Source organism: Aotus nancymaae, unplaced genomic scaffold (genome assembly GCF_030222135.1).
Source record: "Aotus nancymaae isolate 86718 unplaced genomic scaffold, 86718_ANA_hifiasm-v0.15.2.pri h1tg000108l, whole genome shotgun sequence".
Classification (NCBI taxonomy): Eukaryota; Metazoa; Chordata; class Mammalia; order Primates; family Aotidae; genus Aotus; species Aotus nancymaae.
Window position 1 is genome coordinate 11746297 of NW_026988523.1, and position 23945 is coordinate 11770241.

Below are 23945 nucleotides of genomic sequence, written 5' to 3' on the forward strand. Positions count from 1 at the left end.
CTTATGATTTTATTTGTTTATATCTTGTTCTGAGACCTTTTTCTTTTTTCTTCCTTCAGTGAAAAAGATGTTTTATCCCCTGATAAGGGAAATATGTTTGATTCAGTTCTTCTAGACTTCAAACAATGGCAAAAGGTAAGACTTTTTATAGACTTGGCATTCCTGACCTACAACTGAGTCGTGTCTCATCCTTTTTTTTTTTTTTTTTTGAGACATTGTCTCACTCACTCTGCCACCCAGGCTGGAGTACAATGGCATGGTCTCAGCTCACTGCAACCTCCACCTCCGAGTTCAAGCGATTCTCCTGCTTCAGCCTCCCAAGTAGCTGGGATTACAGGCATGTGCCACTACACCCAGCTAATTTTTGTATTTTTAGTAGAGACAGGGTTTTACCATGTTGGCCAGGCTGGTCTGAAATGATCTGCCCACCTTGGCCTCCCAAAGCGTTGGGATTACAGGCATGAGCCACCATGCCTGGCCACATCTCATTGTTTAAAAATGCCATATTAAGTTTTATGAATGACAAAGAAAAGAGCAAGTGCTAAGGACTTTAAAAAATATACTTAAGGGAGGTGGCTCATGCTTGTAATCCCAGCACTTTGGGAGGCTGAGGTGGGCGGATCACGAGGTCAAAAAATATGCTTAAATGTTTTCAGTTCTATTTCAGATTTTTGGGTCAAATTAAGTTAGGCTGCTAGAAAAGAAATCAGGAACTTGTTATTGGTCTATTCAGAGATTCAACTTTTTCCTGGTTTAGTCTTGGGAGGGTGATGTGTTGAGGAATTTATCCATTTCTTCTGGATTTTCTAGTGTATTTGCATAGAGGTGTTTATAATATTCTCTGATGGTAGTTTGTATTTCTGTGGGATTGGTGGTGATATCCCCTTTATCATTTCTTAATGTGTCTATTTGATTCTTCTCTCTTTTATTCTTTACTAGTCTAGCTAGTGGTCTATTTTGTTAATTTTTTCAGAAAAACAGCTCCCGAATTTATTGATTTTTTGAAGAGTTTTTCATTTCTCTGTCTCCCTCAGTTCTTCTCTAATGTTAGTTATTTCTTGTCTTCTGCTAGCTTTTAGATTTGTTTGCTCTTACTTCTCTAGTTATTCTAATTGTGATGTTAGCGTGTTGATTTGAGATCCTTTTAGTTTTCTGATGTGGGCATTTAGTGCTATAAATTTCCCTCTTAACACTGCTTTAGCTTTGTCCTAGAGATTGTGGTACATTGTCTGTTTGTTCTTATTGGCTTCAAAGAACTCCCTGATTTCTGCCTTAATTTCATTATTACTCAGGAGTCATTCAGGAGCAGGTTGTTCAATTTCCATATAGTTGTGTGGTTTTCAGTGAGTTTCTTAATCCTGAGTTCTAATTTGATTACACTGTGGTCTGGGAACCTGTTTGTTATGATTTCAGTTCTTTTGCATTTCCAGAGGAGTGTTTTACTTCCAATTATGTGGTTGCTTTTCGAATAAGTGCCATGTGGCACTGAGAAGAATGTATATTCTGTTGATTTGGGGTTGAGAGTTCTGTAGATGACTATTGGGTCTACTTGATCCAGAGCTGAGTTCAAGTCCAGAATATCGTTGTTCATTTTCTGTCTCATTGATCTGTCTAATGTTGACAGTGGGGTGTTAAAGTCTCCCACTATTATTGCGTGGGAGTCTAAGCCTCTTTGTAGGTCTCTAAAAGCTTGTTTTGTGAATCTGGGTGCTTCTTTGTTGGGTGTATATATATTTAAGATAGTTAGCTCTTTCGTTGAATTGATCCCTTTACCACTATGAAATGCCCCTCTTTGTCTTTTTTGATCTTTGTTGGTTTAAGGTCTGTTTTGTCAGAAACTAGCATTGCAATCCCTGCTTTTATACTTTTATATATTTTCTTTTGTCAGACTACTATAACATTTTCATTGTTCAACTCCCACTTATGAGTGAGAATATGCGGTGCTTAGTTTCCTGTTCCTGTATTAGTTTGCTGAGGATGATGGCTTCCAGCTTCATCCATGTCCCTGCAAAGGACATACTCTCATTCCTTTCTATGGCTGCATAGTATTCCATGGTGTATATGTACCACTATTTATTTCCAGGACCTTTTCTTTTTCCCAAACTGACATTCTGTACTCATTAAACCCTAAGTCCCCATTTCTGCCTCTCTCACCCACTGGGCAATATTGTTATACTTTCTGTTTATGAATTTGACTACTCTAGGTATCTCATATAAGTGGAATCATACAGTATTTTACTTTATGACTGGCTTATTTCCCTTAGCATAATGTCCTCAGTGTTCATCCATGTTGCAACAAGTGTCAGAATTTTCTTTCTTTTCAAGGTTGAATAATATCCCACTGTATGTATATACCACACTTTGTTTATACATTAATAACATCATCTTAAAGAAGTCAGAGCTTGGAAAACAGGTTTCATTGATCAAATTACTATCATGTTATAGTAGTCTGACAAAGGAAAATATATAATGTGACACTGAAATACTTCCAAAGTGAATATCAAACTCATTCCTTAATGAAATTGCATAAGATCCCAATAAACCATTTTCTTTTTTTTAGGAATGACTTGAACAGTATATTCTCAGAATTGAAGATATTTCCTTTCTATAGACAACATGCCTAGTTTAGTGACTTTTTTCTTTTTTAGTTTTTATCTGGCTGTTTTGACATGCATAGAAAAAATGGAAAAAAGTCATGCTTCCTCATTTTTAGGAATAGTAATAGCTCTCATTTATTAAGCACTTACTCTTTGTGAGGAGCTGAAAATATGTTTTTCACATATTATCTTACTTATTCTTCATGGCTGCCATATGATTCAAGTCTTATAATCTCCATGTCCCACATGTGGAAATTGAAGCCTAGAAATGTTAAGTAACTTACCTAAGTTATCTATAAAAGGTAAGTGTCAGAGTCAGAATTTGAGTCCAGATCTTTCCAGCTCTAAAGTTCTTACTCCTAATTGCTCTTCTATACTGTCTCCCTATACTAATTACTCTTATTGAAGGCTGGGTAATATTTCTATTTGTGCTATTATCAGAGCACAAATAATGGCAAATTATATATACATACATACATACATATATATATAAGTTTTATCTTTTTCACAAATATTTATTGATATGTCATGTTCAGGACTTGGACTTGGGTTTAGACAGATTAACAAAACATGAATAAAACACAACTTGTATATTTTAGGAACTTTTCCAATCTAGTAGGGATCATGTAAACAGATATATTCCAACCTTACTAAAGCAAATAGTAATTAAATATGCTTAACTTTGTAGTAGACTTAATTGCCTATCACTACTTTTTTTTTTAAACCACATAGGATTTAATATAATGATTTTCATTCTGGTAAACTATGGTTATTTCATAGAGTATCAAAATTAGTTTCAAATACAAAAAAATTAGCTGGGCGTGGTGGCATGCACCTGTAGTCCCAGCTACTCAGGAGGCTGAGGCAGGAGAATTGCTTGAACCCGGGAGGCAGAGGTTTCAGTGAGCTGAGGTCGCGCCACTGCACTCCAGCCTGGCGCCTGGTGACGGAGTGAGACTCTGTCTCAAAAAAAAAAAAAAAAAAAAAATGTATATATATATATATATATATATATATATATATATATAAGATATATGTCACATATCATCTCTTTGGAGCATAAAAATAATAGGATATGCAACTCCAAAATAATTGGGAGTCACTGGGGAATTAGCATCTGGTATACTAAATCATTAGTGGATAATATGCTACTCCCTTTCTTCCTTTCACTCTTTAGATTTTGAATGAGAAAAGAGAAGAGTTTACTGGGGATATTCTATCAAAATATGATACTCTCAAGATTATTAAACATTTACAGGAAAACTGGGCAGATATTGGGCTTGGGATATTTAATCGCCACAAAAGTTTGGAGGGGGAGATGCCATCAGAACAACAGTATATGGAGGAAATTATCAAAAACACACGAAGTCTCTACAAAGAATATGAGATAAGAATAAATGGGGACAATGGTAAGAAAATACTCATGGTAACTAGATTTCTTAGTATGAAATATTTTAATAATTATTTTCAATATAATTAATATTTAAACTAAAAGTAATACATGCATATAGTTTTAAAAACCAAGCAAAATAAGCAAAGCATTGAGCATCACTTTATTGAGATATAATTTATATACATTACAATTCACCTAAAGTGTATAATTCAGTGATTTTTAGTATATTCACAGATGTGTGCATTCATTACCACAGTCAATTTTACATTATTTTCATCAAAATAAACCTCAAAAGAAACCCCATACCCTTTAGCTTTCACCCTCTTATCCCCCAACATCCTAACCTCAGTCCTAAGTTTGCTTTCTGTCTCTATGGATTTCCCTGTTCTGGACTTTCATATTAACGAATTCATGTACTGTGTGATCTTTTGTGACTGGCTTCTTTCACTTGGTTTAATGTTTTCAATATTCATCCATGCTTTAGCATTTATCAGTACTTCGTCTACTTTTATGGCCTAATAATATTTGATTGTTTGTATATATCACATTTTGCTGATTATTTCATCTGTTGGTAGGCATTTGGATTGTTTTCACTTTTTGACTATTATGAATGATGCTGATATAGACATTTATTATACATTTTCTTGTGGAAATATGTTTTCATTTTTCTTGGATATATACACAGGAGTGAAATTCTTGGTCATTTGATAGCTATATCTTTAACTTTTTGAAGACTGCCACACTGTTTTCAGAGAGGCTGTATCATTTTATATTCCTACTAGCAGTGTATGAAGGTTCCACTTTCTCTGCATACTTGCTAGTACTTGTCTCACTTTTAAATTCTGGCCACACTAGTGGGTGTAAAATAAAATCTCCTCATGGTTTTGATTTGTGTTTTCCTGATGGCTAATGATGTCAAGCATTTTTAAAAAGATCTATTAACCATTTGTATATCTTCTTTGGACAAATGTCTGTTGAGGTCCTTTGCCTGTGTTTTTTTTTCTAAGACAAAAATTGAGATTTATGCTGTTGATTGATAACATGTATAGGAAGAAAAGCAATTTTCTAAGGTTTCATACTATCAGAGAACAGATAACCATTGTTCAACATTAATGAATATGGTGTGTTATTGTGCGCTATTATTGCTTGTGTTAGAATTCCAGACAGATGTCTACCAGCTGACATATAACTCTTTGAAAATGTCAAAGAGAATGAGACCTATCTGAGATATTAGTTTGTGAAATAACATTCTACATAAGTGGTTCGCAAACTTCAGTGTGGTTAGGGATTTGGTAAAGAATGCAGATTCCTGAGCCCTGCCTCCAGTCATCTTGGTACACTGTGTCTAGAGAGATGCCCATAAACTGGCAATTTTAGCAAGCATCCCAGGTGATTCTGATGCCAGTGGCGCACATATTATACTTAAAAAAAATGTCCTTTATTGGGAGTCAGTTAGTAGCTAGGTCTAACATAAATGTAAAACACCCTTTACACACTCTAATGATTCTTTACCCATATTTTATTTAGGCTGTCTTTTTATTATTGAGTTATAAGACTGGTTAATGTATTCTGAATACAAGTCCCTTTTCAGATATGTGAATTGTAAACAGCTTATCTTTTCTGTGGATTGCCTTTTCATTTTCTTGATAGTATCTTTTTTTTTTTTTTAACCAGAGACTAAATAAGTCATGTTTAGTAAAATTAAACATAATCTCTCCATATTTACTTTTTAAAAATTGATTAGAAATGTGTTACATGGAGTACATGTGAGTATTTGTTACATTCATAGAATGTGTAATGATCAAGGTCAGGGTATTTGGGTTATCTATTACCTTGAGTATTTATCCTTTCTATATGTTGGGAACATTTCAAGTCCTTTCTTCTAGCTACTTTGAAATATCCTCCATCTGCAGTGTTGCTAACTATAGTCACCCTTCTCTCCTATCGAATTTGTTCTATTTAAGTGTATGTTTTTACCCACCAATCAACCTCTCTTTATCCCCTTTCCCACCCACACACCCTTCCCAGCATCTACTATCATTCTATTCTCTATCTCCACAAGATCAACTTTTTTACGTCCCACATGAGTGAGAACATGCACTATCTTTCTGTGCCTGCCTTATTTCACTTAACACAATAAACTCCAGTTCCATCGTGTTCATATTTAGCTTTAATTTTAAATAACCGTTAAGCAAATTTCCATAATCTGATTTTTGTGTGTTTAAAAATAGACCTGTCTCTTCAAATACTAATTTTGAATGTAAATATTCATTAGGAATAGGTGTAGATTCTACAGTGGCATAGAAAATTCCAAAGGAGGATACAGACTGACTATGTATAAAATACGTGGTTTTGTTTTGTTTTGTTTTGTTTTGAGATGGAGTCTCGCTCTTGTTGCCCAGGCTGGAGTGCAATGCACGGTCTCGGCTCACTGCAACCTCCGCTGTCTGGGTTCAAGCAGTTCTCCTGCTTCAGCCTCCCAAGTTGCTGGGATTCCAGGTGCCTGCCACTATGCCTGGCTAATTTTTGTATTTTTAGTAGAGATGGGGTTTCACAATGTTGCCCAGGCTGGTCTCGACCTGCTGACCTCTGGTGATCTGTCCACCTTGGCCTCCCAAAGTGTTGGGATTACAGGTGTGAGCCACCACGCCCGGCCAAAATATGTCTTAAAGAATGAAGTTGAAGAAAGTTTCAACTTACTAGTGGAGGCATCATGCCCTTGCTTGAAGTGGGGATGACGACTCGAAGATCTGGTTTTCTACTGTTCATTCAGGGATTACCACCACCTGGTGGAGGTGGAGACTTTGTAGGCATGACTTTGCCTAAACTATTTGCACCAGTAGCTCTCATCACATTTGGAGAAGCTCTTGAGTTTACAAATCCATTCCCCACTGGGCTGCTTCCGGCTCCATTTGGCACTGTGAGGTCTGTTGTGCTCAACATCCCACCTGCATTGCCAGTACTTGGTGGTCTCTGAGGAGCTCCAGGGGACACGTTTCTATGTAATGTGGTCTGAGGTAGAGAGAGCTTGCTTGAATCTGTTAATGTTGAGCTGGCTGCCAAAGATGGGGACACCAGTGAACTCCCTGGATTAGTTTAGGACAAAGCATTGGGGCTGGTCACTGGAACTGTGCATGTATGTACCTATGCAACATTCCTGCAATATCTGTACATGTACCCCAGAACTTAAAGTAAAATTACAGTACTTATCTGTATCAGCCCTCTGTATCTGCAGGTTCTGCATCCTCAGATTCAATCAACCATGGATCAAAAATACTTAGAAAAAAATTTAAAATACAAATAAAAACACAATATAGTATAATAAATATTACATAGCATTTGCATTGTATTAGGTAATATAAGTAATCTAGAGATGATTTAAAGTATACAAGAGGATGTGCATAGATTATATGCAAATACCATATCATTTTGTATAAGGGACTTGAGGATCCATAGATTTTGATATTTATGGGGGTCCTGAAACCAGTCCTCTGTAGATACTGAAGGATGACTATATATAGTGGGCAGAGAAAAATGAGGTAGCAAATGGTTTAAATAAAAGAAGAAGTCAAAATTATGGATGTGATAAAATTAGCAGATCATTTTGAACACTCCTAAATGATCAAAATTTACTGATGACGGCAGTGAAAATATTTTTATCAAGGACAAGAAAAACAGTTTTCTTTTAAATTGCTTATCTTTATATAACTTTGAGATGGCAGTGTTTTCATAATTTGCAAATGGATAAGACAAAGAGGGCATTTTTCCATGGTCTCAAAGTGAATCAGTCCACTGGGTCCACATTAGGAGCCACACGCAAGTTTTGTTCAGACCAAAAACTATAAACTTCATGAAAACCTGATCAATAACCTAAAAAATGTCTCAAGAACTATGATAATCTATTTTCATTTGTCATTTACTATCCCATAATCATGAAGTTGATTATTATCATTGTCCTCTTAAAAGAATGACTTAGTGGATTAAGGTCTTTTATGGAAAACTGTAGTTGAGTTTCTGAGTTTAATGCATTTGATTCTGAGCTGAAGAGATAAGCAATTTAGGATATAAACTGTGGTTGAAAAAATAGTTTAGTAGTCATAAAAGCACCAATTACACAGTGCTTATTCATTAAACATTTATTTATGAACTGCTCTTTGTAATATTCTCTGCTAGTCAAGCTGTAGGATAACAAAAGCTTTTTAAAAGATATACCCTTGCTCAGTGGGATTTTATAATTTGGTATTAAAATAGCAGTGTTACAAATACTTCTAAAATTTAAGGCTTTTCTTACTTTTCTAGGTATCTCCAAAATTCTTCCAAATTTGATTAGTTCTCTTGACTTCTGTTCTTTCAAATTGGAAAACCTGGAGTTTCCTGAAACACCTCTTGAAGAATGGCAGGAAATAGATGAAAAAGTTAATGAAATGAAATCACAGTTGGATATATTGTTAAGCACTACTGGTATTGTTCCACAGCACATAGACAAAGATTCTGGTTTGTAAGTTCCCATAGCTTTCTTTTGTTTTGAGAGAATTTTCCTAAAGCTTTATTGCAATATAATTCATATACCATATAATTCACTTTTTCAAAGTATACAATTCTGTGGTGTTCAATATATTTATAGGTGTAGGTAACCATCACCAGTCAATTTTAGAACATTTCATCACCTCAAAAAGAAGCCTTATGCATTTTAGCTATCATTCTGCAATCCACCATCCTCTCCCACCATCCTGTCCACTGTAGTCATTAGTATTTCCTTCATTTCACTTTCTTTACATTTAGTTTACTCTGCCTTTTCCATAGTCTTAAGGTGAGCTATTAGGTAATTGATTTGAGATCTTTCTTCTTTTTTAACATAGATTTTACAGCTATAAATTTCCTTTTAAGGACTGCTTGATAGGTTGTGCCTTTATTTTCATTAATCTCAAAGTATTTTTATGATTTCTCTTGTGATTTATTCATTGACCCATTTGTTATTGAGGAGTATGTTACTTAATGTACACATATTTTCGAGTTTCCCATTTTTCCCAGTTGCTGATTTGTAATTTCATTCCATTGTGGTGAGAGTATACATTTTATATTATTCTTGCATTAAAATTATTGAGGTTTGTTTTATGGCCTAGTATCTTGTCTATTCTGAAGAATTTTCCATATACACTTGAGAAGAGTGTATATTTCATTGTTATTGGAGAAAGTGTTCTAGAGATGTCCGGTCTAGTTGGTTTATAGTATTGTTAAAGTCCTCCGTTTCCTTATTTATCATCTGTGTAATGGTTCTAACCATTATTCATAGTGGGATATTGAAGTCTCCAAAGATATATTCTTAAATTGTCTGTTTTCCCCTTCCTTTCCCCCAGTGTTTGCTTCATATATTTTAGTACTTTGTTATTAGGTACACATATGTTTATAATTGTTATGTCTTCTTGATGGAGTGATCCTTTTATAATAATAAAAATATCCTTCCTTATTTTTAGCATTTTAATTTAAAAATCTGTTTTATCTGCTCTCAGTACAGCCACACCAGCTTTATTGTGGTTATTTATTTTCTTTTCTCTACTTCCAGTACTCCCTTTATGTGTAAGGTGTCCCACATTTCTTTGAGGCTGTCTTCATGTCTTTTCATTCTTTTTCCTCTTTATTCTTTGGCTTGAATAACATATACTTATCTTCAAGTTCAGTTATTCTCTCTTCTTCCAGTTCAAATTTACTGTTGAGCCCAAGTAGTGACTTTTTAAAATTTTTTTCAGTTATTGTTCTTTTTCACTCTAAAATTTTTATTTATTCCTTTTTTCCAATTTATATTTTTAATTTATATCCTCTATTTACTGCAACATTGTTATAATACCTTCCTTATTTAATCATGGTTTTCATCATTTCTGTGAACATGTTTATCATGGGTACTGTGTTAGTTCATTTTCACATTGCTGATAAAGACATACCCAAGACTGGGCAATTTGCAAAAGAAAGAGTTGTTTTTTTTTTTTTCTTTTGAGACAGAGTTTGCTGTTGTGGCCCAGGCTAGAGTGCGATGGCGCTATTTCAGCTTACTGTAACCTCTGCCTCCCAGGTTCAACTGATTCTCCTGCCTCAGCCTCCCAACTAACTGGGATTACAGGCACGTGCCACCACGGGAAATAGCAGTCTGAGGTCCTCTTGGATTGCCTCTTGTGGAGTGGAACCACTGCCTTATAAGCACAGACAATCAGGGACCCATGATTCTCAGCATGCTATGCATAGGGTAGAGTCATTACTCTATAAATAGGGTCTGAGTGGAAGAAGACAACCCCTGCTTGTCACATGCATTTACCCAGTACCTAGACTCAACAACAGGTAGCTGGAGGCAGTATAAAAATCCATGATGACCTGTTGCTTCTGGGAAGAGAGCCATTTGGTTGGGAGCTAGAGGGTTAGGGAACTCTGTGTTCTTGGCTACAGCATTCTGAAATAGAGTTGCTGCCCCGTTGAGCTAAGAAAAAGGAGGAGAATTCATGGTTCAGATACCATAGATTATTGCCTTTCTTACTGAATCTTCATAGATTTTCTTCAATAGATGTTTCTGGAGCTTCTTCATAGCACCATTTTCAGGGGCTTTAAGTGGTGTATTTACAAGAATAATTTTTACCAGTTTCACTGGGGTAGGGGGCAGTGGGAAGGCTTGCTGCTCACACTATCATGCTGGAAGTCATTCATTGAGAGCATTTTAAAATTCATTCTTCTCACATAGTACTGCCTAGAAGTAAATGTAGAGGGCATAAGTTTTTACAATGGAGGGCTAATATTTACCATAAGATCTGCTTTGTCCGAAGTGCATCTTGCTACCTACATGGGGGTTAGGAATGCTTTGTCAGTGAGTAAGCTATCGTATCAGATTGTTCAGGGCTTTGATTCCCCTTCCTTGAGTTCTCAAGCAGTTGTCAACATCTAAGTTTTCAATGCCCAGCGAGATAAAACTCTTTCTCATAGCTGATAGTTACATTTATCCTTTAAATCAGCCAGTCACTTTTATTTTACTTGATTTTTCCTTCAGGGTACTCCAAGCATATATATTTAACATGATTCAACAATGGCTTTTGAAGATGGGCAATGAAATTAACAATGGTAACATTGAACTTCAGCACCACGTATGTACTTGTAAGGATTTTTGAGGTTATATTCTGCCTCAGCTGGCAAATTTCTTCAAGGGAAAACAAACTCTCTCAATTTAAACGAGGCAGGAGGTTGAGAGGACAAAATGGAAGCTTCTATAATAATTTCTCAAATGATTCTTAATGGATTTTTAAAAGCAGAATGTTCCTGCCTCTGGAATGCAGTTTTGGAATTGAGGAGTCAAGGAGCAAATATGTTAAAGCTGGAAGTATGGATTCAGGCAATCCCTAGGCTTGGGAGAAATTCCTCTGAAAACCAAAATGATTAAGAATGGTAGCAGAGTGCTTGTCATATGGTGGGACTCAGTAAATACTTGTTGAATGAATTTAGGAAGAATCTTCCAGTACTGTCGGTATTGATGGTGCTGCTTCATTTAACTCTTCTTTGGCAAAATGTTTGATTTATCATTAGGGATTTATCTCCATGGAATCATATATTCAATCTGTTATTTTCTAGAATTTAATTTTTATAGGATAGGATTAGTTAGAAAGTACCTTCATATACCTCTTTTTTAACAGTGCATTATCATAATTAATCTGTGTAGAAAATTTGCAGGATTGTAAACTTCATGAGGAATTATGTATATCCTGTATATACATATTAACTCTTATTAATATTTAAAAACAGAAAAGTTGGATATAGGAGACAAGATGGTTGACTAAATTCAGCCAGGAGAAACATCTGCCACTGAGGGACTAGAACATCAGAAAGACTGGTACATTTCAAGCATATCTTTAGAGGGAAGGCATTGAGAGTGGACAGAGGGAAGATACAGATTCTGGGCTAAAGCAGGAGGAAGCTGGAAACCCTGCACAGGGATACCACCCACTGGGACTCCTTCCTGGCACCCAATGACTCCTGGGGGAAAAGTGAGTTGAGTAGGTGAGGAGTGACCTTCTGGGGTCATAATCATCTGGAATTCAGACAGCAGGACCCCCACAGTCACTTGAGCTGACAGAGCTACTTAGAGAGGTGGTAGGGGGCTGGGCATGGTGGCTCACACCTGTAATCCCAGCACTTTCGGAGGCTGAGGCGGGCAGATTATCTGACATCAGAAGTTCAAGACCAGTCTAACTAACATGGTGAAACCCTGTCTCTACTTAAAATACAAAATTAGCCAGGCATGGTGGCGCATGCCTGTAATCCCACCTACTCGGGAGGTTGAGGCAGGAGAATCGCTTGAACCAGGCAGGCAGAGGTTGCAGTGAGCTGAGATGGCGCCATTGCACTCCAGCCTGGGCAACAATTGCAAAACTCTGTCTCAAAAAAAAAAAAAAAAAAAAAGAGGTGGTAGGTGTGGTACTCCAGCCAGCGTGGAGCCTGGAGGGTTTGGTGCAGGAGCGTCTATAGTGGAGCATAGTCAGAGACACCTATCCCCCAAGGCCTGCCTTACTCCTACAGGAGACATTAGCCTTAGGGGAACCATCGGACCTGAACAGTGCAGGGTGATCTTGCCATGAGACAGAGCCAGTTTCACCTGAGCACCCCCTGTCTTGAGGCCTCTCCCAGGGCTCCAGCCTGACCATACTTGTTTGCAGTGCAGCCTTGAATGCCCAGCTGAGGTGCCTTCCAGAGGCCTGCATCATAGCTCTTGTACTGGCAGACCATGCCTGACCATTGGAGAGCTCCAGCAGAGCAGCCCCCAGTAATGAGCACCAGCCTGCCCATGTACTCTATCCATCGCAGCCTCCCCTGTGCCATTTGCCAGTGTGTACTCACCCATGACCACCCCCTCATTGCTTTGCTAGTGTGTGTGCATATACTCAGACCTTGCTCCTGCTTCCCCACCAGCTCACATGTGCACATGCACCCTACCGTGCCATCGCAGCCAGTGTGAGTGCATCACACTCCCCACCTCACAACCAATGCAAAGGTATGCAAGCCCTGCACTGCCATTACCATTGGAGTGTTCATGGGTATGGAGACTGCTAACCTTGTGCCTGCCAGTGCCCTACCACTGTGCCAACACTGTTGCTGGCCTGAAACTACACATGGATGCCAGTGGACCTGCCTCCCACCTTGTGTGGCCACTGCTGCCTGTGTGACTATGTGCACAGAGGTTACCAGTCCTGTGCTTGCCATCACTCTGCCTCCATGCTGCTGCCACCATGCTGATGCCACCACCAGCGCGAACATGCACAGGAACATTGGCAGGCTACTCCCTGCAACATGCTGCCACTGCCACTACTGCAAATGTCCACACCCCTGCCCTCATTAGTGCCACACCACAGCTGATGAGCATGTATGCTTCTGCACTGCTGCTGCTCCTGGCACGTGCAAACAAGCACGAATCTTGCTGTCACCACCCAATGAATTGCTTTGGCTGGCATCACCCATTGGAGTGTTAAGACCAGTGATCTGGGAACACCTTTGCTCTTCCAATACAGCAGATTCCTAACCTCGAGGGGCCAGATAACAAATCTGGGGACCTGATACCAGACTCCAGAGTTAGAGCATGCAGTCCAGGAGACCTAAGCTGAGCATTGGCCCCCTAAAATCTTCCAGAAATGAAGCAAGTTGACTGAACCCACCTTGTACCATAATCAAACCTCCAAGGATGTCAAAGAGGAGAAAAGAAAAAAGAAAATGCATTCAAAAGACAGCAACTTCAAAGACTGAAGGAACATCAGCTCACAAAGATTAGAAAGAGCCAGCACGAGAACTCTAGCAACTCAAGAAGCCAGAGTGTCTTCTTACCTCCAAACAGCCACACTGTTCACCAGCAGTGTTTTTTAGCCAGACGGAAATGACAGAAACAGAATTCAGGCTATGTATAAGAACAAAGATCATCAACATACAGGAGAAAGTTAAAACCCAATCCAAGGAATCTAAGGATTCCAATAAAATGATACAGGAGTTGATAGATGAAATGGCCATTTAAGAAAGAACCAAACTAATCTGATGGAAATGAAAACATGCTCCAAGAATTTCATAATGCAATTGCAAGTATTAACAGCAGAATCAACAAAGCTGAGGAAAAAATACCAGAGTTTGAAGACTGGCTGTCTGAAATAGACATAAATAAAGAAAAAACAATAAAGATGAAGGAATAAAACATCTGAGAAATATGGAATTATGTAAAGAGATCAAATCTACAACTCATTGGCATTCCTGAAAGAGACAGAAACCAAGCAATTTGGAAAACATATTTCAGGATACTGTCGATGAAAATTTTTGCTACCTCACTGAAGGGGCCAACATTCAAATTCAGGAAATGCAGAGCCCCTGAAAAATACTACACAAGAAGACTATCCACAAGACATATAGTCATCAGATTCTCCAAGGTTGAAATGAAAGAAAAAATGTTAAAGGCAGGTAGAGAGAAGGGACAGGTCACCTACAAAGTGAACTCCATAAGGCTAACAGCAGACATGTCAGCAGAAATCCTACAAGCCAGAAGAAATTGTGGGCCTGTATTCAGCATTCTTAGAAAAGAAATTCCAAACAAGAATTTCACATCTAGCTAAACTGAGCTTCATAAGCAAAGGAGAAATAAGATCCTTTTCAGACAAGCAAATGCTAAGGGAATTTGTTGCCACCAGATGTGTGTATCTTATGAGAGGTCCTGAAGAGAGTGCTAAATATGGAAAAGAAAGACCACTACCAGCCACAACAAATACACACTTAGGTATTTAGACTACTGTAAAGCAACCATACAAACCAATCTGCATAGTAGCCAGCTAACAACATGATGACAGGGTCAAATCCACACATATCAATACTAACTTTCAATGTAAATGGGCTAAATGCCCCAAGTATAAGGCACAGAGTGGCAAGTTGGATAAAGAACCAAAACCTAACAGTTTGCTATCTTCAAGAGACTCATCTCACATGCGGTGACACCCAAAGTCTCCAAGTAAGAGGATGGAGAAAAATCAACCAAGTGAATGGAAAACTGAAAAAAGAAAGAGTTGCTATTCTAATTTCAGACAAAATAAACTGTAATCCAACAAAGATTAAAAAGACAAGGACATTACATAATGGTAAAGGGCTCAGTTCAACAAGAAGACCTAACTAACCTAAATATATACACACCCAACATAGGAACACTCCGATTTCTAAAGTAAATTCCTAGAGACCTGCAGAGAGACTTACATAACCACACAATAACAGAGGGTGACTTTTAACACCCCACTGACAATGTTGGACAGATCATCAAGGCAGAAAACTAGCAAAGATATTCAGGACCTGAACTCAACACTTGACCAAATTGACCTAATAGACATCTATAGAACTTTCCACCCCAAAACAACAGAATATACATTTTTCTCATCTGCACATGGCACATACTCTAAAATCAACTGCAAAATTTAGCATAAAATGACCCTCAGCAAATTAAAAACACCCAAAATCATGCCAGCCACACTATTGGACCACAGGGCAATAAAAATGGAAATCAGTGCTAAGAAAATTGTTCAAAACCATACTATTACATGGAAATTAAGCAACCTGCTCCTGAATGACTTTGGGGTAAATATTGAAATTAAGGCAGAAATCAATAAGTTCTTTGAAACTAATGAGAAAAGAGATACTACATACCAGAATCTCTGGGACACAGCCAAAGCAGTGATAAGAAGGAAGTTTATAGCACTAAATGCCCACATCAAAGAGTTAGAAAGACCTCAAATTAACAACCTAACATCACAAATAGAGGAACTAGAGAAACAAAAGCAAACCAACCCCAAAGCTAGCAGAAGACAAGAAATAACCAAAATCAGAGCGGAACTGAAGGAAATTGAGATGTGAAAAACCTTACACGGTTTTTCATGAGATCAATCTAAGAGCTAGTTTTTTGAAAGAATAAGACAGTCACTACTTAGACTATAAAGAAAAAAGAGAGAAGATCCAAATAAACATGATCAGAAATGACAAAGGGGACATTACCACTGACTTCACAGAAATACAGAAGACTCTTAGAGACTATTATGAATACCTCTAGAAAACCTAGAAGAAATGGATAAATTCCCAGGCATATACAACATCCGATATTGAACCAGGAAGAGATTGAATCCCTGACCATACCAGTAATGAGCTCCAAAATTAAATCAGTAATAAAAAGTCTGCCAACCAGAAAAGGACAAGGACCAGATGGATTCACAGCCAAATTCTACCAGACATATAAGAAAGGGCTGGTTACCATTCCTACTGAAGCTATTCTAAAAATTAGAGGAGGAGGGACTCTTCCCAAACTCAATTTGTGAGACTTGCTTCATTCTAATACCAAAACCCGGCAGAGACACAACGAAAAAAGAAAATTTCAGACCTATATTTTTGACAAGCACAGATGCAAAACTACTCAACAAAATACTAGCAAACAAAATCCAGCAGCACATAAAAAACACTAATCCACCACAACCAAATAGACTGTATCCCTTGGATGCAAGATTGATTTACCATATGCAAATCAATAAATATAATTCACCACATAAACAGAACTAAAAAACCAAAACTACGTGATCATCCTAATAGATGCTACTGTGAATAATGCTGTGATGAACATATGAGTGCATGTGTCTATATGGTAGAATGAGTTATATTCCTTTGTGTATGTAGCCAATAATGGGATTTCTGGGTAGAATGGTAGTTCTAAGTTCTTTGAGAAATTGACAAATTGCTTTCCACAATGGCTGAACTAATTTATATTCTCACCAACAGAAGATTGCCCCTTTTCCTAATACATAAATTCAGGTGTCAAATACATTAATCAACGTTGCTTTAGGTCATTAACAACCTTTCCATTGCAATCAAGAAGCAGGAAGCTTGGGTTTTAGTATTGAATAGGGTACAACCTTTAATTTTCATCCATTCATTCAAGAAACATTTATTTAAGCACTCACTCCCTGCTAAGTACTGTGTGTGATATGCAGGGATAAATTGATGGCTCGTATCTTAAAGATAGTTTAATTGGGGAGATAGATGTGCAAATGATTATAATAGAGATAAATACAAAGTACTGTAGAAACGGGGGAAAGGGAGCAAATTAGAGCCAGTGGAAACTGGAAAGTCTTCTCAGAGTAGATCATGTTTAAGCCTAGAGAAATACTCCAGAACTAACCAAATGGAGAAAGGGATTAAGGGGATTTGGCAAGTATGGTGTGTCTGAATTTTGCATATAGGTTTTCTGCATTTTATTTCTGGGACCCAGCCTCAGCAAACACTGTAATGCAGAGGTTCTCAAACTTTCTGTATTCACAGTGCCCTTTGCGTTCCAATATTTTCATACTCCTAAGCCAAAAGAAATACGGTTAAATTTATTAGTAGGTAGGTTCAAACTGCTTACTAAATATTTCATGTCCTAACAATTTAGTAACCATTTGGAAAAGTACTGCACATACATTGAAAGAAAAAAAAATATTTTATTCTTATTTAATTAGTATCACTTACCAATGTAAGGCGTGTACTTGTTGGCATTGTACAGCTTCTCTGACCTTGAAATCAGATTGGACATTATCATCTTCATTTCCTGTTCCACGTTAATTTTCACACAGTACTTGTTTTTTATCACGACCACTGATCAAACCCGTATCAAAAAAGAATGATGCCATCAAAATTAATACGGTGCATCTGCAGTTGAAAACTGTGAACTGTGTTCAGTTTATGTTGTGTCTGGCAGGTGTTACATACCAGTTCTTTCCCTCAATTTTAAATCCTATGGCACCCTTGTGAGTTTTGCTGTGGAGCCCTGGGATGCCTTGATGTACAATTTGAGAACTGTAGCTTTAACAAGTTCTTATCTGTGGCCAGGGTAAGGAAGAGATTAGTGACTGGGCATGTGGTTCATGCCTGTAATCCTAGCCCTTTGGGAAGCTGAGGTAGGCAGATTGCTTCCCAGCAGTTCGAGATTGGCCTGGGCAACATGGTAAAATCTCATCTCCACAAAAAATACAAAAATTAGCCAGGCATGGTGGCACATGCCTGTAGTACCAGCTATTCAGGAGGTTAAGGTGGGAGGATCACCTGAGCCTGGGGAGGTCAAGGTTGCAGTGAGCTGTGATTGTGCCTCTGCACTCCAGCCTGGGCATCCGAGTGAGACCCTGTCTCAAAAATTTACATAAATATCAATAAAAAGAAGAGAGTAGTTTAATGTTGTATAGTGAGCAAAAGAAAATAGGATCACGCTAGCTGATGATGTGATTTCATTAAGAATTACAATGTTGAAAGTTGGACACAGGCACTATCATTTCTATTTTAAAATTTAGTGTGGTTTTTACTATTTAATTTCTTTAAAGTGAGTTATTTGTATTATACTCATTTTTTAACAGATGAATGAGTTGCATATATCTATGATCCAGTGGATGGTAAACTTGCTGATTTTAATGATACCTGACTTTTCTGACCAAGACTGTCTCCTAAAGTTGGAGGAGGAAAGTGCTGAGAAACATGATATAGGAGTTGCACAATTAGAGCTCGATGCGGCTGAACTGACGAGGAAGTTGTGCCAATACTCCAGCTACTTGAGCAGGTGAAGCTGTCTGCTTATTTTATTGTTGCCCTTCTGAATAATTGAATGTCACATAAAACAGAGAAGAGAAAGTGAAGTAGTAGCAATAGGAGTTATTTTAAAACCTGGAAAGAAGTACTAGTTCAGTTTTTCAACTAGCTTTTACTCTGTGACTGTTATAATATGAGATTTGGGTTTTTCTTTTAAAAATGGTATTAGCATAGGCAGGATGAGAAGTGTGTGTATGTGGGAAAAAGAATTAGGAAAAAAAGGACTCACTTACTTGCATAAATAAGACACATCTTACACTTTTTCACATTCTGGTGAGGGCGTGGATTTAAGAAGAAGATTGTAGTTTCCTGTGTACTGTCATTTAAAATTTTTTTTTAGACAGAGTTTTCCTCTGTTACCCAGGCTGGAATGCAGTGGCGTGATCTCGGCTTACTGCAACCTCTGCCTCCCAGGCTCAAGAGATTCTCATGCCTCAGCCTCCTGAGTAGCTGGGATTTACCAGCATGCACCACCATGCCTGGGTAATTTTTTGTATTTTCAGTAGAGAGAGAGTTTCGCCATGTCTCGAACACCTGATCTCAAGTGATCCGCCCACCTTGGCCTCCCAAAGTGCTGGGATTACAGGCATGAGCCACCACACCCGACCCTGAATGTATACTTTTATGTGCTTCTCTAAATACCAACCAAAACATATTTTTACAAAATGGAAAAAGAACTCCATAAACCCTTCTATCTGAAAAGCTAGATTTTCAGTGAATAAAGATGAAGTCTGGAAAATTATAATCTATTAACTAAGATGCAAGCTTCATGCTATGATTACTTTCAATTCAGGAGGCAGCTTTTACAATCTAAGCAAATTTTCCTTTCATTTCAATTCATGGTTAGCAATGGTCAAGAATGAGAGGGATGGAAGGGGAGGACGAGGGTAAGAAATTGAGAAGGAGACAAATTACTCTCCTTGGTGAATCAGTAGCTGAATTATTATGGCGAACTTCCACTGTGTCTGGATATTTTAAATTTTAAACACTTAGAAGAAGAAACGACAATAAATAGGTTATGCTGAGTGTGTATGTGCTCTTTTTCTTTTTTTTCTCTTTTTGCAGTTGTTGCAAAGGGATGATGACAGCAATGGCTCTGAGTAAATCCACTAACTCACACAAAAATTCTACTGAAGACATTTATGAGGTGGATAAGTTGAAGGTAATAACTGTCTTCCCCTTAGTTTTGTTTGTGTTTATCAGATTTTTGAGGTTCAGTTGATCTACAACAAACTCACATATTTAAAGAGGACAATCTTATAAGTTCTAAAATATGCATACACTCATAAAAATGATTAATAAAAAATAAAAATAGGAAACATGTCAAACACACCCAGAATTTCCTTGTACTCCTCTTTAATTCATACTTCCATCCTCATCTTGTCACCAGACAATGTTTGATCTACTTTCTAACACCAAAGATTATTTTTTATTTTCTAGAATTTATAAAAATGTTGTACTCTTTTTTTGTCTGACTTCTTTCACTGAGCATGATTACTTAGAGATTCATGCATATTGTTGCTTTTATCAACCACTTATGCTTTTTAGTGCTGAGTAGTATTTCATTGTATGGATAGACACGATTTTATTACCTAGTCTCTGTTGATATGCATTTGAATTGTTTCCAGTTTTAAATTATTACTAGATAACTTCAGTGCATATTCATGTATATGAATAGACATATACTTTCATTTCTCTTGGATTGATATCTAGGAATGGAATGGCTGAGTCACATGGAATGTGTGTGTTTAACTTTTAAAGAAATGGTTAAACTGTCTTCCAAAGTGGCTAATGGGTACAAAAGTACAGTTAGATAGGAGGAATAAGTTCTAGTATCCAATAGTACATTAGGGAAATTATAGTCAACAATAACTCATTGTATATTTCAAAATAGCTAGAAGAGAAGAATTGGCTATCTCCAACACAAAGAAAAGATAAATGTTTGTGGTGATGGAGACCCCCATTCCCCTCTTTGATCTTTACACCTTGTACACATGCATCAAGATATCACATGTACTCCAGAATATACACAAATATATCAATTTCTTAAAAGATGGTTAAACGATTTTTACACTCTTGCTAGCAGTGTCTGAGAGTTCCAGTTGCTTTACATTCTTACTGACACTTGATAAAGTCAGTCTTTTTTTTTTTTTTGAGATGGAGTTTTGCTCTGTTGCCCAGGCTAGAGTGCAGTGGTGTGCGCTCAGCTCACTGCAACCTCTGCCTCCTAGATTCAAGTGACTCTCCTGCCTCAGCCTCCTGAATAGCTAGGACTACGGGCACACACCACCACCCCCAGCTAATTTTTGTAATTTTAGTAGAGACAGGCTTTTACCATGTTGGCCAGGCTGGTCTTGAACTCCTGCCTCAAGTGATCCACCTACCTCTTCCTCCCCAAGTGCTGGGATTACAGGCATGAGCCACTTTGCCCAGCCAATGGAGTCAGTCTTTTAAAATTATACATTCTAATAAGTGAGTAGTGGGATGTCATTGTGGTTTTAATTTGCATTTTCTTAACGACCAATGATGTTGAACTTCTTTTCATGTGCGTATTTGTAATCCATGTATTTTTTATGGTGTAATATCTGTTCAAATCTTTGACCCATTTATTATTGATTTGTTTCTTTATTATTGAGTTTAGTCAGCTGTTTATTCTGGATACCAAGTCTTTTATTAGATACATGATTTTAAAATATCACCTCTTGATCTGTGATTTGTCTTTTCTTCTCTTAATAGTGTCTTTTTCTGAGACAGTGTTTTGCTATGTTGCCCAGGCTGGACTTGAACTCCTGGGCTCAAGTGATCTTCCAGCCTCCAGAGTAGCTAGGATTACAGGCATGAACCATCATGCCCAATTATAGTGTCTTTCAAAGAGGGAAGTTCTTAATTTTGATTAAGTTCAATCTCTGATATTTTTTTCTTTCATGGACCTTGCTTTTGGCATTCTAAATATTTAAGGAAATTTTTGCATAACATCATTATAAAGATTTTCTCCTATGTTTTCTTCTAGAAGTTTTAGGCATTACATTCAAGTCTATGACCCATTTTGAATTAATCTTTTTAAAATATGGAGCTGGGTATGGATTGAAATTCATTTTTTGGCATTTGGTTATCCAATTGTTGTAGTACCATTTGCTGAAAAGGCTGTCCTTTCTCTATTGAGATGCCTTTATATCTTGATTGAAAACCCATTGACCATATATGTCTGGGTATTATTCCGTTATGTTCTGTTGATCTATTTGTCACCATTGTCACCGTCTCTAACCTTCCTTCTTTACTATTGTTTTGCAATAAGTTTTAAAATCAGGTGATATAAATCCTCCAAATTTTTTTTTTTTTTTCCCCAATATTAAGCTATTCTACATCCTTTGCTTTCCATATGAATTTTATAATTGGCCTATCAATTTCTCCAAGAAAGCCTGCTGGGATTTTAATTGATATTATATTTTATCTATTGATTAGTTTGTGGAGAATTAACATCTTAACAATATGGAGCCTTTGATCTGTGAACATGGTATATCTCTTCATTTATTTGTCTTTTTTTTCTGAGACGGAGTTTTGCTCTTGTTGCCCAGGCTGAAGTACAATGGCACAATCTCAGCTCACTGCAACCTCCGCCTCACAGGTTCAAGCAGTTCTGCCTCAGCCTTCCGAGTAGCTGCGATTACAGGCATGTACCACCACGCCCAGCTAATTTTGTATTTTTAGTAGAGACAGGGTTTCTCCATGTTGGTCAGGCTGGTCTCGAACTCCCACCTTGGCCTCCCACAGTGCTGGAATTACAGGCATGAGCCACTGCCTCTGGCCTGTTTCTTTAAGCGAAGTTTTATAGTTTTCGGTGTATAGATCTAACATATCATTTGTCAGATTTATCTGTAAGTATTTCATGTTTTGGTGCTACTATGAATGGTATTATTTTATAATTATAATTTCTGATTATTCATTGCTAATATATAGGATTACAGTAGGTTTTTAATACATTAATCTCCTATCTTCTGAACCTGCTGAATTCACTTACTTCTTTTAAGAGGTTTTTTGTTTTGTTTTGCTTTTTTAGATTCTTTGGGATTTTTAATATACAGTCATGCACTCGTGTTATCTGCAGATAGGGACAGTTTTATTTCTTCCTTTGCAACCTATGTATTTTTTCTTTGCTTTGCTTTATTGGACTAACAAGACTCCATAATACTGGGTGGTAAAAGTAATGAGAGCAGATATCCTCACCTTGATCCATCATAGGGAAAAAGTATTAATTCAGTCATCTTTAAGTATAATGCTAGCTATAGGTTTTTTATAGATACCCCTTATCAGATTGAGGAAATTCTTCTTTATTTCATATTTGCTGAAAATTCTTTTTTTTTTAAGTCAGTAATGGATGTTGGATTTTATCAAATTCTTTTGCTGCATCTATTGAGATGCTCATGTGAGTTGTCTTTTTTAGTGTGTTAATATGGTGAATTACATTTATTGATTTTTAAATTGAATGTTAAACCTCTTCCTCCCCCCACCCCCCCATTCCTGTGATAAACTCCACTTGATCATGATGTATTGTCCTTCTTATATGTTGCAAATTCAATTGATTGATTGTTTAGAATGTTTGCAATGATATTCATAAGGGATATTGATTATATAGTTTTGTTTTATAGTATCTTTGTTTGGTTTTGATATCAGGGTAATGCTGGCCTTTTAAAATGGGCTAAGAAATGTTTCTTACTCTGCTGTTTTTAGATATAATATGTGTAGAATTGTTTATTATTTCTTCCATAAATGTTTGTAGAATTCACCAGTGAAGCATCTGGGCATTGTGGGAAAGTTTTTAACTAACAAATATAGAGCTATATAATTTCTTTAACAAGTATAAATAAATTTATCATTTATGAAGTTGTTATTTCCTTTTCATTAGTGAGCTTTGGCCTTGTAATGAATTTGTGATTTCATCTAAGTTGTCTAATTTATTGGCATGCAGTTGCTCACAATATTCCCTTATTATCCTTTTAATAATTGTAGGATGTCTCCTCTCTCGTTCTGCTATGGGAATTTTAAATCTTCTCTCTTTTTGTCTTCATGAGTCTATACAAAGATTGACCAATTTTCTTGATCTCAAAGAACCAGATTTTCCTTTCACTGATTTTTTATCTACTATTTTTCTGTTTTCTATGTCCTTAATTTCTACTCTAGTCTTTACTGTTTATATTTTCTTACTTATTCTGGGTTTAATTTGCTCTTCATTTTCTAGTTTATTAAAGTGTAGCTGAGATTATTGATTTGAGACCTTTTTACCTCCTCCTCTCCCTGCCCCCTGTAGGCATTTTGTACTA

At 37.0% G+C, this 23945-nt stretch overlaps 1 protein-coding gene across 3 annotated transcripts in view; it reads left to right on the top strand.

The window, feature by feature from the left end:
- Positions 1–23945, top strand: part of AXDND1 (axonemal dynein light chain domain containing 1) — a 117023-nt gene that overhangs the window by 51504 nt on the left and 41574 nt on the right. For all 3 annotated transcript variants that reach the window (XM_064370798.1, XM_064370797.1, XM_064370796.1), the window contains 6 exons: positions 60–135; positions 3775–4006; positions 8290–8488; positions 11018–11111; positions 18399–18598; positions 19693–19789. In XM_064370798.1, coding sequence (XP_064226868.1) covers positions 60–135; positions 3775–4006; positions 8290–8488; positions 11018–11111; positions 18399–18598; positions 19693–19789 — 898 coding nt within the window. The remainder of the gene's footprint in view (positions 1–59; positions 136–3774; positions 4007–8289; positions 8489–11017; positions 11112–18398; positions 18599–19692; positions 19790–23945) is intronic.